The 13,790-nt window shown below is 54.0% G+C and overlaps 1 protein-coding gene across 2 annotated transcripts in view; it reads left to right on the top strand.

Annotated features, from left to right (window-relative positions):
* Positions 1–4,762: 4,762 nt before the first annotated feature.
* The window catches only part of Fam65c (family with sequence similarity 65, member C), a 67,473-nt gene continuing 58,445 nt past the window's right edge, over positions 4,763–13,790 (top strand). For both annotated transcript variants that reach the window (XM_013518354.1, XM_013518355.1), the window contains exon 1: positions 4,763–5,444. Coding sequence is in view for 1 of the 2 variants with exons in the window: in XM_013518355.1 (XP_013373809.1) it covers positions 5,442–5,444 (3 nt within the window). In the remaining variant the exon portion in view is untranslated. The remainder of the gene's footprint in view (positions 5,445–13,790) is intronic.

The following is a 13,790-nucleotide window of genomic DNA, read 5'->3' on the forward strand; positions in this document are numbered from 1 at the left end:
TTGCTGAAGATCACACTTGCAAAAGTGTAGAGGAGAGGAGACTGTCACTCCTTGGGTGAGTTCCAGCCGTGTAAAGGATAAGGTATTAACCCGTGAGAGCTGAGAAGGGCAATTCCTGGGGAGAGGGAGGGTTGCAGGTTGCAGATCACAGGAGAGAAGCTGCTGCCTTAAGAGGACCATGAAGGAGGGGGCAAAGCGGGAGAGAGGGCAGAGAGGGTTCTGCAGAACCTTGGGAATTTCTCAGAGCTGTCTCTCTCATTCTCAAAGACAGAGACTGGGGCCACCTCCGTGGTCCCACCCTGAACTTAGCGTACTGAGCCTGGGGGTCTGCCTGGACACATCTGTCTCCCACCAGGACATTTCCTCCTTGTTGAGGGGTTGAGTTGACAGTCCCACCCTGTTTACATACTGTGAGACCGCAGGGACAAAGATGTGCAAATTGTTGGATGGTGTTAGAAATGCTGTCCTGAGCTGAGTTTGAGGCCAGCCTGGACTGCATAGTCTCAAAAAAAAATGCTGTCACATTTGGAGAGGGTATGGTGCACGTGGGGGCTTGGGAGAGGGACCCTCTGGCCTGTGGCTGCAGAAGGCAAGAGATAAAAGCTGACATCTTAGTTCCCACGGAGGCTCCCGGATGCATACAAGCTCCCTCTGTACTCTATGAGACTCCTTCTCCGGAGGGGCCGCTCAGATGGGGACGGGCAGTGAGTGTGGACGCTCTGGGACTTGGGAGGCCATCTGGAATCATCCCAGATGTCTCAGCTTCTTGCCTGGTCACCTCTTAGCCCAGTGTCCCCTGAAGGCCAGCAGGACAGGTGCCTCCTTGACAGCTTTGGCCCCTTTTTTGTTTTGCTACCTGGGCTCTCATGTATTTAACATTTCGATTGATTTGCTTTCCTGTCAACTTTTTGTTTTTTTGAGACAGGGTCTTGCTATGCAGTCCAGGCCATCTTTGAACTCATTGTGTAGCCCAGGCTGGCCCTGACCTCACGGCGATCCTCCTGCCTCAGCCTCCCATGTGCTGGTATTACAGGCATGCATTACCATCCCCAGCTCCCCTCAACTTCTTGTTGTGATAAATTTCAGACCTATAAGAAAGTCAAAAGAACAGTACAAGAACAGTCAGGGGTGGGGATATAGCTCAGTGGCACAAGTGCCTGCCTGACAAACACAAGGTCCTGAGTTTGATTCCCAGTACCAAAAAAAAAAAAGAACATTCACATACCCCTCACCTACGTTTGCCAATTGCTACCATTTTTTGGTGGGGGAGGTCTTTTTGAGACAGAGTCTTGCTCCGCAGTTCAGGCTGGCCTTGAGCTCACTTTGTAGCCCAGGTTGGTCTCGAACTTGCAATGAGCCTCCTGCCTCAGCTTTCCCAGTGCTGGGGTTACAAGAGTGTACCACCAGGCCTGGACTTTTTTTTTCTTTTTTTTCAGTTGTTACCATTTTTGCCACACTTGCGTTCTCCCTGTTTTCTCCATGTCCATGTTGGGAAAAAAACACAGACTTATCCTCCCACCCCATTAAAGATATTTAAATAAGCTTTTTGTATTAGAATAGTTTTAGATGTGCAGAAAAGTTGCAGACAATCAGAGAAGCCCTATGTGTTTTGCATGGATTTTGCCATTGTTTCCCTTTGAGGTCCACATCTTACATTAGTTTGATACATCTGTCACCACTAGTCCACCCATACTGATACCTTATTACTAACCAAATCTGCTTTCTTAGGACTTTGTTAGCTTTTCCCACATCTGGTGCATTCCCTTTTGTTGTTGTTGTTGGTTTTTTTTTTTCCAGTACCTGGAATCGAACTCACGACCTTGCGCTTGCCAGGCAGGCACTGTGCTGCTGAGCTAAATCCCCAGCCCCTGAGTCCCTTTTTTGGATTCCGATGTTTATGAGTATGTTTGCAGTAGGTAACGATCACATTCATCATTCCGAGTTGAGACAGTACATAACACGTCTTAATTCATCTTACAGGGTGGACTCATTTTTAAAACTCTAAAGCTTTAGAAGTAGGGAAGTGCCCACGGCCCGCCACATGGACTTGCCAAGTACGGTTCTAGCCCCGTGCTATTGGCCAGGGAGCGGGCTAAGCCTGCGGTTGGCTTTCTCTCTTGCTAAGGGAGATTAGGCAGTTAGGGGAGTGTGACAGACTGGCCCCAAGCTGAGACTTTCTCCCAGGACCAGGGGGACGGAGAGAATGGCCAGAGGGGAAAATGACTTTCCTACCAGGAGAGTCTGGGCGTCCGGTGCCCGGTCTGCACGTCACCCAGTGTCACTGTGAGTGCCATCTCTCTGAGCTCCGCTTTGGGAACACTCTGAAGCCTGGCTCTGGGTGTGACAGTGCCAGGCTCCAAAGCTGCAGCTTCCCTCTGCCCTGGGGGACCCAGTCAGACCTGTGGCAATGAGGTTTGTCTGCAGGAACAACCCCGCCGGGCTCCTACAGCCTCAGGGCATTTGGCACGTGCAGAGCCTAAGGGCGCCCCCTGGAGGTCAGCGCGGGCAGTACAGGAGCCAGCACAGGGTCAAGAGCGCCGCGGCGGCAGGCCGCAGCAAGACAGGAAGAAGCGGTGGAAACCGGCTTTCTGGGACCCTTGGCCTGATGCCAGTACTTGCGACACTCATCTTTTTAAAATGCTGCCGAAGGTCTCTGTGTTTTGTATGTTTGAGTAGGTGACGCTGCTTCCCGAAACCAAGTCCCCGCTTTCCAGCGTCCCCTTTCAGTGTGTGTCATGATCTTCTGCCCAGGAGCCTCAGCGGGCACTGCGACTGGACAGCTCTCCTGCGCTCCGGGGTTTCCATGGGGAGAAGTCACTTTGGCTCCACCGTGACTCAAGCTAGCGCTTGTAGAACTTCTGGGTTTGCGCCTAAGGATTACTGTTCGTCTCCTGCCCCGGCTATTGCTGTAGGTTTCTTCCAGTTGGTCCCAAGAGGTGAATAGTAGGAATGACACTTTCTACATAGAGTGCAGTGTCCCTGCGGAAGAAAGCTGGTCAGGACGCAAGGGATAGAGTATCTTTCCTTTTCTTTCTTTTCTTCTCTTCTCTTTCCTTTTCTTTATGGTCTGTTTGTTTGTTTGTGATGAGGTATCACTATATAGCCCAGGCTAGCTTTGAACTTGGGGTGATCCTCCTACCTCAGCCTCCTAAATTCTGGGATTACAGGTGTGCACCACCATCCTTGGCCCTTTTTATTTTTTGAGACAGGGTCTTGCTATGTAGAACAGGCTGGCCTAGAGTGCATGATCTTCCTGTCTTAGCCTACCAAGTACTGGGATTACAGGTGTGTGCTAACATAGTCTGCTTCCATTTTTATTTTAGAAATTAAATTATTAGCAGGTGTGGTGGCTAATCCCAGCCTGTAATCTCAAGCACCCGGGAGGCTGAGGCAGGAAGATTGGCCCAAGTTCGAGGCTAGCCTAGGCTACAATGTGAGTTCAAGGCCAGCCTAAATTGCATAGTGAAACCCTGTCTCAAAAAACAAAAAACAAAAAAAAAAAAAAACAAATGAAATTAGTATAGTCATCTCCAATACCCTTTCCAGAAGTAATAACTGTAATAACTCAGCTTGGTTCTGTCTTTCTAGACCACTTGTCTGGCTTTATATGTTTTTCTTGCCTTCACTTCAGGAGTATATAAGGGCGTTGTTACATGATCAGGAGTGTATTGGTCAGGTGCAGTGGTGTAACACTGGTAGTCACTCTAGCTACTCAGGAAGCTGAGGCAGGAGGGTCCCTTAAATCCAAGAGTTCAAGGCCAGCCTGGGCATCACAGCAAACCTCATCTCAAAAAGCAAAAAAAAAAAAAAAAAATCCTAAACCAATGGGACACAGGATTATATGGCATGTATCATTCTGTCTCCCTTTCACTCAGTAGCTTGGCCTGGAGATCCATATCCGATGCTACCCGTAGACAGAGCTCTTTTAAACTACTGCCCGGTGCCCTGTAGTGTGACTCCGTCATACTTCATCCAGTGAGTCCTCACTGATGGATGCTAAGTGCCTGTCCCTGTTTCCTGCAATAAGCGAGCGTCCTGTGCTCCAGTGAGTGTCCCGTGCAGGCTCCCTGCAAACGTGCCTGGGTGATGTGCTGGCTGCAGGGGACGCACGTTCCGGGTTCCGGGAGGTCTTGCCAAAGACACTCCAGAGTACAGTGTGCTGTGGCGGGAAGGGGCGTCTGCCTCTGTTCTTTGGGGCTGTTTACCCTGGGTTTCTTTTCTGCATTGGCTGCAGGGTGGAAAGGAGCCAAGCGGAGCGAGAGAGAAATTCATCGTAGGTGTTGCACTGTTCTGGGTGCACTGCCTTCCAGCCTCTCCTCCGGAGGCGGTAAATGAGGGCTTTGTTTCCAGTTCATCCCTGAGTGGACTCAGAAAGCCGAGATGTGCTAGGTTGAGCAAAGGAGCCTGTCGTCTGATCCCCAGGCCTGGATCCCACCTCGGGACACAGACAGCCCGGTGGATTTCAGGCGTTGCACCCGCACGAATGTTACAGAGGCACAGGGCAGAGGCCAAGCAGGACCCTGAGCTAGTTCTGTGGTTACTAAGCCAAGACAACAGAGCAAAAAAGCCTGACAGTTCCCTCTATGGACGCTGGCACCAGGGACCAGGCCAGGTGAATTTCCCACCTTGGGGAAGGCGGGTGCAGGGGGAGAAGGGACTCTGGGGAAACCCAGGACCAGAGGAAGGGGTGTGTGGCGGATCAGATCCAACCGAAGAGGGGAAGGCAGGAAAGAGGAAAGCAGGAGTGAGGTAAGAAGAGCAAGGGGAGGATGGAGGAGGCGGGGAGGCTGCGTCCCTGTCTGTTTGTGATTAGCACCAGCGGTGCAGAATGGAGTAAACAGAAACCCCCAGGCGTCCCCTCCGCCCCCTCCGAGGCAGAGCAGGAATCAGAGGCTCCGTGATTAATCGTGGAGCATTCAGGACACGACCACAAACACTGTGTGGACTTGAAATTAGCTGCCAAGATGGGAGTGGGGGGTGGGACGTCGTGGGGTGGGCGCCCCGCCTGCCGGGGGCCAGCATGGAATTCTCCCCGGCAGAGCGCGGAGTGACACTGACAAGCAATCGGCTACAGCCAGAGCAGCAGGCGGCATCCGGGGGGAGCGGGACCGGCCGGAGGGCCCCAGGCAGGCTTCCTGGAGCCCCAGTTCTACAGCCGGGCGCCCACACCCAGCCACCGCCAGATAAGAGCCCCGGAGGCTTTATCACAGCCGGCAGAGGGCAAGCCCCTGCACCCAAAGGAAGACCGGGGATCAGTGGAGCCCCAGGGCCATCTCCCAGCCAGAGGGCCGGTGCCCGTGGCCAGTGTGGACGCACGCTCTGAGTCCCAGCTCGAGTCCCCAAGTCCTGCAGATGGGAGCTGACGCCGGCTTGCAGCAATAGAGAAAGCCCGGCAGCCTGGAGGACAGCGGAGCTCAGACCTGGGTGTCCAGACGAGCTCGATGGTGAGTGGGAAGCGGCTCCTCCCTGCGTGTGGTGTGCCGTGTGCCGCGGGAGGTCCTGCCGCTGCCTGGCGAGCGACCAGACTTCTACAAGGAGGTGGGGAGGGGCAGGGGAAACTTCCTCAGGTCCCACCTGGAGCTCCCTAGGCAGGAGAATGGAACTTCAGCTGAAGCTGAGAGAGGATTGCAGAATCTTGCTGTGTGACTTCGGGCAAGTTCTTTCCCCTCTCTGGGCTTCTGTTTGTCCATCTCTAAATGCAGTGGTTGAAGACGGTGCTCTTTAAGAGACTCTTACCATGATGCTATTTCTTGTGCCTCTGCTATATGCCAGGCACCAGGCTGGGCACCTTTGGAACTTTAGGTCCGGAGTACTCAGGATTCTCCCCATGGGCCAAGTATTATTATTGTTCTCATTGTACACCAAGGACACAGAGGCTCAGAGAAGTGAAGTCAGTTGCTCTAGGTCACACAGCCCATCGGGGGCAGAGGTGAGGAATGGACCTAGGTCTCTCTGACTTGACTTTGGCTGAACTTAACAGTCCATCTCCAGTGGTCTGCATTCCTTGTTCTGTGAGTGTGACTGTCCCAGGGGGCAGGGGAGGCGAAGTGTGGATGGCACACACAAGCATTACCTGCAGGAGGGGACGGGATGGCAGAGGAAGCAACAGGCTGAAAACGGCAAGCAGCCTGCAACTACTGGGGTAGCACGTCAGCCCCGGCATGGCCATGGCGCCCTGGGGTGGGCCGGGGGCTCCTGGCCTGCGTGAGAAGACCCCGTGCAATTCAGGGAGCGTGTTGTAGGAGGCTCCCGGTGTGAGAGAAGAGGGTTAATGTCAGGGATGGTGAGAGCTGGGGGTGGGGAGGGTGGCACATGCCTCAACTCGGTTTGGTTCCAAATTTATTTAGCCTCTCAAAAATCTGTTTCAAATCATCCTGGGCTGCGCAGCTCCTTAGGACGAAACAGAATTGTGAAACATGAAGCGCTTTCCACACGCTTCCCGCGGGAATCACATATTAGGACCTCCTAGGCTATTTGCATATACACCCCTGCGGCTGTGGCTGGCAGCAGCCAGGAGATAAGATGCAGATAAAGCCAGCTGTGTCCTTGGCACTGAGAAGGAGGATGCAGTCGACATCCAAAGGCCAGGAAGCCCACAGCTGGAACACAGCAGGTGGGAAATCCCTAGGGGGCCAGGCATCTGGCCAAAGGTGAAGGTCCCAGCACCCATATGTGGCCTTCTTCTGTTTCCCTTGGAAAATTCCACCCTGAAGCAGGTCTGCATGGATGCAGCTCTCCTTTCCTTTCTGGGCCTGTCTAGAAGCCCCTGCCCCAGGGACCAGAGCAGACCTGAGCTGTGGGTGGCCCTCGCTCTAGCGTGAGCAGCTGATGTGCCCCCTCCATGGCTCCTTTTGAGCTGGTTGGTTGGTCACCCTGTCCAGGTCTGCCCTGTATTTTGTGACCTTGAGCAAGTCACTTCCCTTTTCGCAGTCTCAGTTTCCTCATCTGTAAAACAAAGGGATTATCTTAGGAAATGTGTGAGATCTCCTTGCAGTTCTAAGATCCGGAGGCTCTGGTTGGAGAAGGAGACCAATGCTCCAAACTAGGTGAGCAGGGCTGAGAGTAAGAGAAAATCTGAGAGGGCAGGAGAATCTCCCCTGGCAGTGCCCCCAGAGGGTTCAAGGGGCACTGGAGGCAGGTGGGGCTTGCAGAGACAGCTGACAGCCTGTGCATCAATGACGGTGGTGCTGATGTCAGGGGCAAAAGCCCTAGGGCCCTGCAAAGCCTCATGGGTGACCTCAGTCATGGTTTCTGTACGAAGGAGCTGCTGACTGTGGGGCCCCCACACACTCATCTTCAGAAGCTTGTTGTGTGCTCTGCTTTCCCCTCGTTCTTTCTGGGGAGCCCCCAGTGCGGACCTCACCTAGGCTCACAAACTGCTCTCTCGCTCTATTTGCTGCCGCTCGCTTCTCTGAGCCACTTGCACACGGGCGCCCACCGGGGCTTCTGTGGCTTCTCCCCAAGCTTGCTGCTCCTTCTGCCTGAGCTGCGCTGGCTCTGGGCGGATGTGCAGATGACGGCTCCCTCCCCCACTTGGCTCCATGCTGGGCCTTGTGTTCCGGACACTGCACCGTGCTAGCGCCAGTTCATGCAGCCATTGAAAGCTGACTGTCAGATTTTTAGGAATTTGGTAAGCTGGCTTTTAAAAAATTAAATCTTTTATAAACTTTCAATTAAAGAAATTCTACTTTTTGAAAACATGACTAGGGGCTGGGGATTTAGCTTAGCAGCACAGCGCCTGCCTGGCAAGTGCAAGGTCATGAGTTCGATTCCTGGTACCAGAAAAAAAAACAAACAAAAAACCAATAAATAAATAAATAAATAAAAAATAAAAAAAATAAAAACATGACTAGTACTCAAAGTTGATCACTTCCCATTTTTTAAATCACTTGTTTTTGGAAGCTGGGATTGAACCTAGGGCCTCACACATGCTAACCGTGTGCTCTGCAACAGCCTCACCCCCCGCCCCAAGAAACTGCACTTTGCTTTTTCCTAAGCTCCCCTACACCTGCCTCGTCCACCTGGTGTGCTACTGCCCAGCCCTTCCCAACTCCATTTCAGGAGATCTCAACTTGGTAGCTAGAAACCGGCCATGGCAGGAGTATTTACAGGATGGAAATTGGCCAAGAGCAATAGCTCGGGACTTGATGTATTGTTTTGTTGATTTTCTGGATTTGAGAAAGTGAGGAGAAAAAGCTAATGGTGCCGATGGAACAGGAAAGTCTGTTGGGTCTGGCTGCAGCCCTGAGGATCGCACCGTGTGGTGAGGCACTAGTTCAGGTGCTGGGTGAACAGCTCAAGTTCCAACGCATTCTTCGTTGTTTGCTTTTGTCTTACCACCCCTTGAAGTGAAGGAAACCGTGAGCCGTTCTTCTGAAGAACTATACTCCTTCTGCCGTGGTAGCCACAGGGCGATACAGACACAGGAGCTGGGGCAAATCCCAACATAGACTTGCTGTGCGAATAAACTGATCCTATTTAACCTCCAAAGCAGAGCATTGCAAATTTTATTTTTGTCTGTAAGTTGCATGCTTCACATCCTTTACATTGACACCATTTACAGTAAGCCTAAACAAGTATGTGTGTATGCAGCTCTACCCCCCACATGCCTCACGCACGCACGCACGCACGCGCTGCCCTGGAGAGACAGTTGTGGAGCCTTTACCAGCACACCTGGTTCCTCAGCACATTGCTTGTGCCCAGGGTCTCTGAGGTCCTGTCGTGGACAGACACTGCCCGACAATTCTGTCCACCTCCTTCTTTTGCTTAAAATGGATCAGAAGCCAAATGCCTCTCGGATCCCATGCGCCGGATGCATGCAGAGGTTGGGTGGATGCGTGAGGCACTGTCCACACCGGTGGCACCTGGGGCCCGGGCTCAGCCAGCGACGCGAGCCCTGAGATGTGCCCTTCATCTGTTGCACAAGACACCCCCGCCTTCGCTGGGTGTTTCCAGGGTCCCAGCAGCAGCCGCCCTCTGGTAATTCTGTTCCGATCCAGGCCTTGCTCCTGCCATCTCTGATTTTCTTGTGCGGAGAATGATGCTCTAATAGAAACGGCATCTTGGAACATGTTAAAGGAACAGTGAGGCCAAACCTATGGGGAAGTTGAAACAACTTTCTATTTTTAGTGGCCTTCCGAGCCAGGTGGGCCGATTCCAGTTCTCCTGGCCTGCAAGCACGAGAGGAAAATGTTTCTCATTCCCAAGTCCCACCTCTGCGATCGATCGTTGGCCAAGGAGGAGGCCGGGAGGGGCTTTAGCCAGAAGGACGGGACAGTGACGCGGAGGGGACCCGGGCCACAGCAGTTCTCAAAGGACGGCACGTGGGCATGTTGTGTTGTCTGGCCCTGGCACTCACCTTGCAGAGCACACCCCCCCACCCCCCCACCCCCCGCTCAAAGCCAGGTGTCTGCTCTTTTGGGCCTTCCACTGGCTCCTTCGTTTTTGTCTTTTTTCATAACTTGAATTTTCAAAAGTGGAGTCAGGCTGGGCATGTGGCTCAATGCTTGCAAAGCGCTTGCCCAGCATACATGAGGCCCTGGCTTTCATTCCCAGCATGGAGAAAGAGAAAAAGAAAAACAAAAACCTTGGCGTGATAGTGCATACTTCTAGTCCCAGCTACTCAAGAGGCTGAGGCAGGAGGATCACTCGAGCTCATATTTGAGACCAGCATGGGCAACATGGTCAGACTCCTTCTAACGAACACCACCATCCCCTTCTCAGGAAAGCCTCTCCGACCCCTGTTTAAAATGACAGCCCTGCGTCTTGCACCCCGGCCTCCCTCTCCCCCTTTCCTAGCTTTTTCTACTCACGGGCACCTAACGTGTTGGATATTTTTCTTTTCCTCCATGTCCCCTTTCAGAATATGAGTTTCCAGAAGGTGGGGATTTGTTTCATTGTTGCCTGCCATGCTCACGGCGGTGTGCCACACTAGGCGTTCAGTCGGTGCTTATCGGCACACAGTAGGAACTCCCTGAACACTTGCTGAAATGCTCCTTGGCTGTTGCCAAGGTGACAGGCCTCCTGGCCCTCGGGAGAGCCCTGGATGTGTGTGTGGGGCACCCCAGAGCCAAATGCTGGGCGACACACAGGAAAAGCAAATGTCTACTCCAGGCAAGCGTCCAGCCTGGCCGCTGACCTTCGTGGCCAAAAGAGGCCAGGCTGACTGAGTTGTCACCAGCACAGGCTGCCCTTGGCCTGGTCGGGCTGAGACTAGCGGCCGCTCGGGGCAGTCACACACAGTGTGTCCGAACATCTACCGCAGAGGCTGCTTCTCCGGCTGAAGCACGTTTATACATTTGGGGGGTTCCGTTTCTGTTGCCAATTAGTTCTGCTTGAGAACAGCTTTTCTCCACAGCAACATATTGGCTGCCTGGCCCGGAGTTCTGTTGATTAGCTTAAAGTCGGGAGAGAAGTGATTTTTCTTTCCTTCCTGCACCCCCAGCCATGAAACTCGACTGTCAGTGATGAAAGGGGGCCTGTGGATCGTTTAGTTTTCCTTGTCATGACTCCAGGAAAGACTAGAAAAATAATCCACGGGCCCCACTGGCTGGACTGGAGGGAGCAGCTGGCTGCCCCACACCCGAACGATCCGGCTGGGGCTCAGAAGGCGGAGGTCACCGTCCTGCGGCTCCTACTCACTCACACCTGCTCTGGGCCGGGCCCCCAGGGAGCCAATGGCGGTTGTCTAGCACCTCTCTTCTCTCCCAGGCTCGAGAGCCTCTGGCAGAGTGATGCCCCAGGCAAAACAAAGCAGGCGAGTGGTTCCCAGGGGGACGCCAGTGCCCAGTTCCGGCCCCAAACCCCAGCTCTGCCGCGGTTAGCCATGAGCTTTGGGCAAGGGACTGAACCTCTCTGTGCCTCAGTTTCCTCCTTGCAGGGTGTGGTAATGGTGCCTTGTTCCCAGAGGGGAATAAGAACTAAATAAAGATGGGTGTGCTGGTGCCTACCTGTTATCCTAGCACATAGGAGTCCGAGGCAGGAGAGTTATGGGTTCAAGGCCAGCCTGGGCTATGTAATGGGATCAAAGCTGCCCTACACTGCATGGTGGGACCCTGTTTAAAAAAAGGAAAGGAGAAGGACCGGGGATTTAGCTCAGGGACACAGCGCCTGCCTGGCAAGCGTGAGGTCATGAGTTCGATTCCTGGTACCGGTGGGGGGGGAGAGAAAAAGAAAAAGGGGAAAAAAAGAATTAAGAGAGTCACGTGTGAGCAGCACTCAGGAGGAGCCCTGACACGGTGCAGAGTCCCCATGAGTCCCCTGCTGTTTTTGTTCTTTATCAGGACTTCCCCCTCTTCCTCTCTTGTCACTTGAGTTGTGTGTGTGGCTCTGCAAGGTGGCTTAGCTCTGTCCCCTGCTGATGGGCATGAGATAGGTCCCAGTCTTTTTTTTGGGAGGGGGGTAGTTGAGACAGGGTCTCGCTATACAGTTCAGGCTGGACTTGAGCTCACTTTGTAGCCCAAGCTGGTCTTGACCTCACAACGATCCTCCTGCCTCAGCCTCCCGAGTGCTGGGATTACAGGCCTGTGTCACCATGCCTGGCAGTTCCAATCTTTTGCGGTCACAAACAAAGTGCATTGAATGGCCCAGGACTTTGTGTCCACCTCCCCTGCCTTCAGGTATGTGAACCCTGGGGTAACGCTGGCCCCAGACTCTGCATTCTAGGGCCTGCAGAGTGAGAGGCACAGGTGCACGGCCAGCCCTGGTCTGGCCTGCAGATGGGCCTGAGCCGTGGTGTGGGAGGGGGACAGACTCCTCCTCTGACCCTAGGTGAGTGAGCTGCCACGGGTCCCGGGTTCCTGGCAAGTGTCCTCACGCGGGTCTGCAGAGAGGAAGCCTGTGCCATGGAGGTTCTGACGGTCCTTTGTGACCCTTGTCCTCCAGGAGGCCCCCTGGGATCTCTGCTCCAGCACCCTTTGCCGTATCAGTCACTGGCTTGGCACTCATGGTATCTGTCTCCATCCCGGGGGGTGAAATGACCAGTGATGGGGAGCCTGAGACGTGGAGTGAGGCTGACTTTGGTCCTGACAGTGTAGCGCCTCCACCAGGGGGTCGCAGGCTCTGCATCCTCTTCTGAATAGCAGAAAAATAGTGGTAACAGTGGCAGCTCATAGGGAGGCCTGGGCAGGTCTCAGAGACGGAGTGCATGCAGCACGTTGGTCCCTGGCTCTGACGTGAGACACAGCGGCTAGTGTTAGAGAATGTCCCCCCCCTTGGGTGTGCCTGAGCACAGTGACCTGGGGGCAGCAGCCTCCAAGTGGGAAGCAGCTATAACGCGAGTCAGACCCGGCTCCGCGGCCCAGGTAACTGTTCTTCCCATGAACTGAGCTTTTGTTTGAAAATGAGGGCACTCATGCTGCGCATCTCATGGATTCGTTGTGAGAGTTAAACGGGGCAAAGCGCACATTGCTTCGGATCCATCTAATCCCCGCTGGATGGTGGTTCATTGGTATTCCTCGTCTCCAGTGCTAACAGTCGCGGTGCCCGCCCAGTGCATGACCTGAGGGGCCGCGTTCTGAAGTGCAGCGGTGCCTTGACTTGAAGTCACTCGATTCCAGGAGCCGTGATCAGTACCAAGAATAACAAACACCAAATTGCTCCGGCTGGAAAGGCCAGGGAAGCATAGGCACAGCGAAAGTCCTAGCTTCCGCGTTGAGCATCACACGTGCGATGTGTCCTGGGAGAAACATTCCCCGCCTAAATGGGTTGAGATGAAGTTTAGCAAGAAGTGGGATGTGACTGAGGATTGTGGGGGAGACCCTGAGAAGGGACAGGTTCCAAGGCGTTGACAGGAAAATCAGTCAGGGAAGGGAGGTGGGGCCGGGGCTTTGGACTAGACTGGTAGCTTAGTTCTGTGAGACGAGGGGCCAGCACTATGGCCCTCATTTCATAGCTGAGAAAACTGAGGTGCAGGGAGGGAGCCTCTGCCCGCCGCCGCTGTGGCAAGAACATGACAGTCAGGAGTCAGACCCGTGTCCCCCAGTCTGCACCCTGACCCTCAGCCCCGTGCAGGAAGTGGATGATGGGGGTGAATGCAGTGCCGCTCTGTGGCCAGAGCGCTCGCACATTTCTCACATTTTTGCATCTTGGGACAAAGGGTGAAGGAACTCGGATGAACTGTTCCTATTTCCTGGTGGAAAAACACTCCCGACCGGGCCTGGGCATCTTCACTGCTGTGTGGATGTGCAGTCTTTGCTGTTTTCTGCCCACCCTACTGCTTAGCAGCAGCAGTGATAGGAAACCCCGTGGTAGAGATCCACAGGGCCTCGGACATCGCTGGCTGGTATGGAAGGGGCCCTCTGCGGTGGCCCTGGCCCCCGGCCCTGTCTGCCATCGGATGGTGGCTGCCTCCAATGAGCTATGCCACTGTCCCCCTTCTCGGGTCCCCAAACCACTCAAAGCATCACACTGAGCAGTTGCCGAGCATGGCATGGTCAACAGCGCTGGCGCTGGCTTTGGAATCAGAGGGACCTGGCTTTGTCAGTCCCCAAGCAGTGTGGCCTCAGACCTGCTCTTACACCCGTCCGACCGTTCCTCATCTGCAGAACATGAAAAAGGCCAGCAGGACACAGTGAGGGCCGATATGAAGTGGCCGCCCCGCTTGGCACGCAGAGTGGCCTGGGGAAGGCGCTGTAGACCAGGGGCACCAGATTCAAGTCTTGACCCAGCCAAGTGCCCTAAAGTCCCCAAGTCTCTGTCACTCCTTCTGTCAAATACGGTAACAGTACCAACCTTAGTTACCTCCTGTGCTTTGGGGTATTTGCAAGGGTCTAAGTGAACTCACACCTACG

The sequence above is a fragment of the Chinchilla lanigera genome, unplaced genomic scaffold (assembly GCF_000276665.1).
Source record: "Chinchilla lanigera isolate Chin_1 unplaced genomic scaffold, ChiLan1.0 scaffold00044, whole genome shotgun sequence".
Lineage (NCBI taxonomy): Eukaryota > Metazoa > Chordata > Mammalia > Rodentia > Chinchillidae > Chinchilla > Chinchilla lanigera.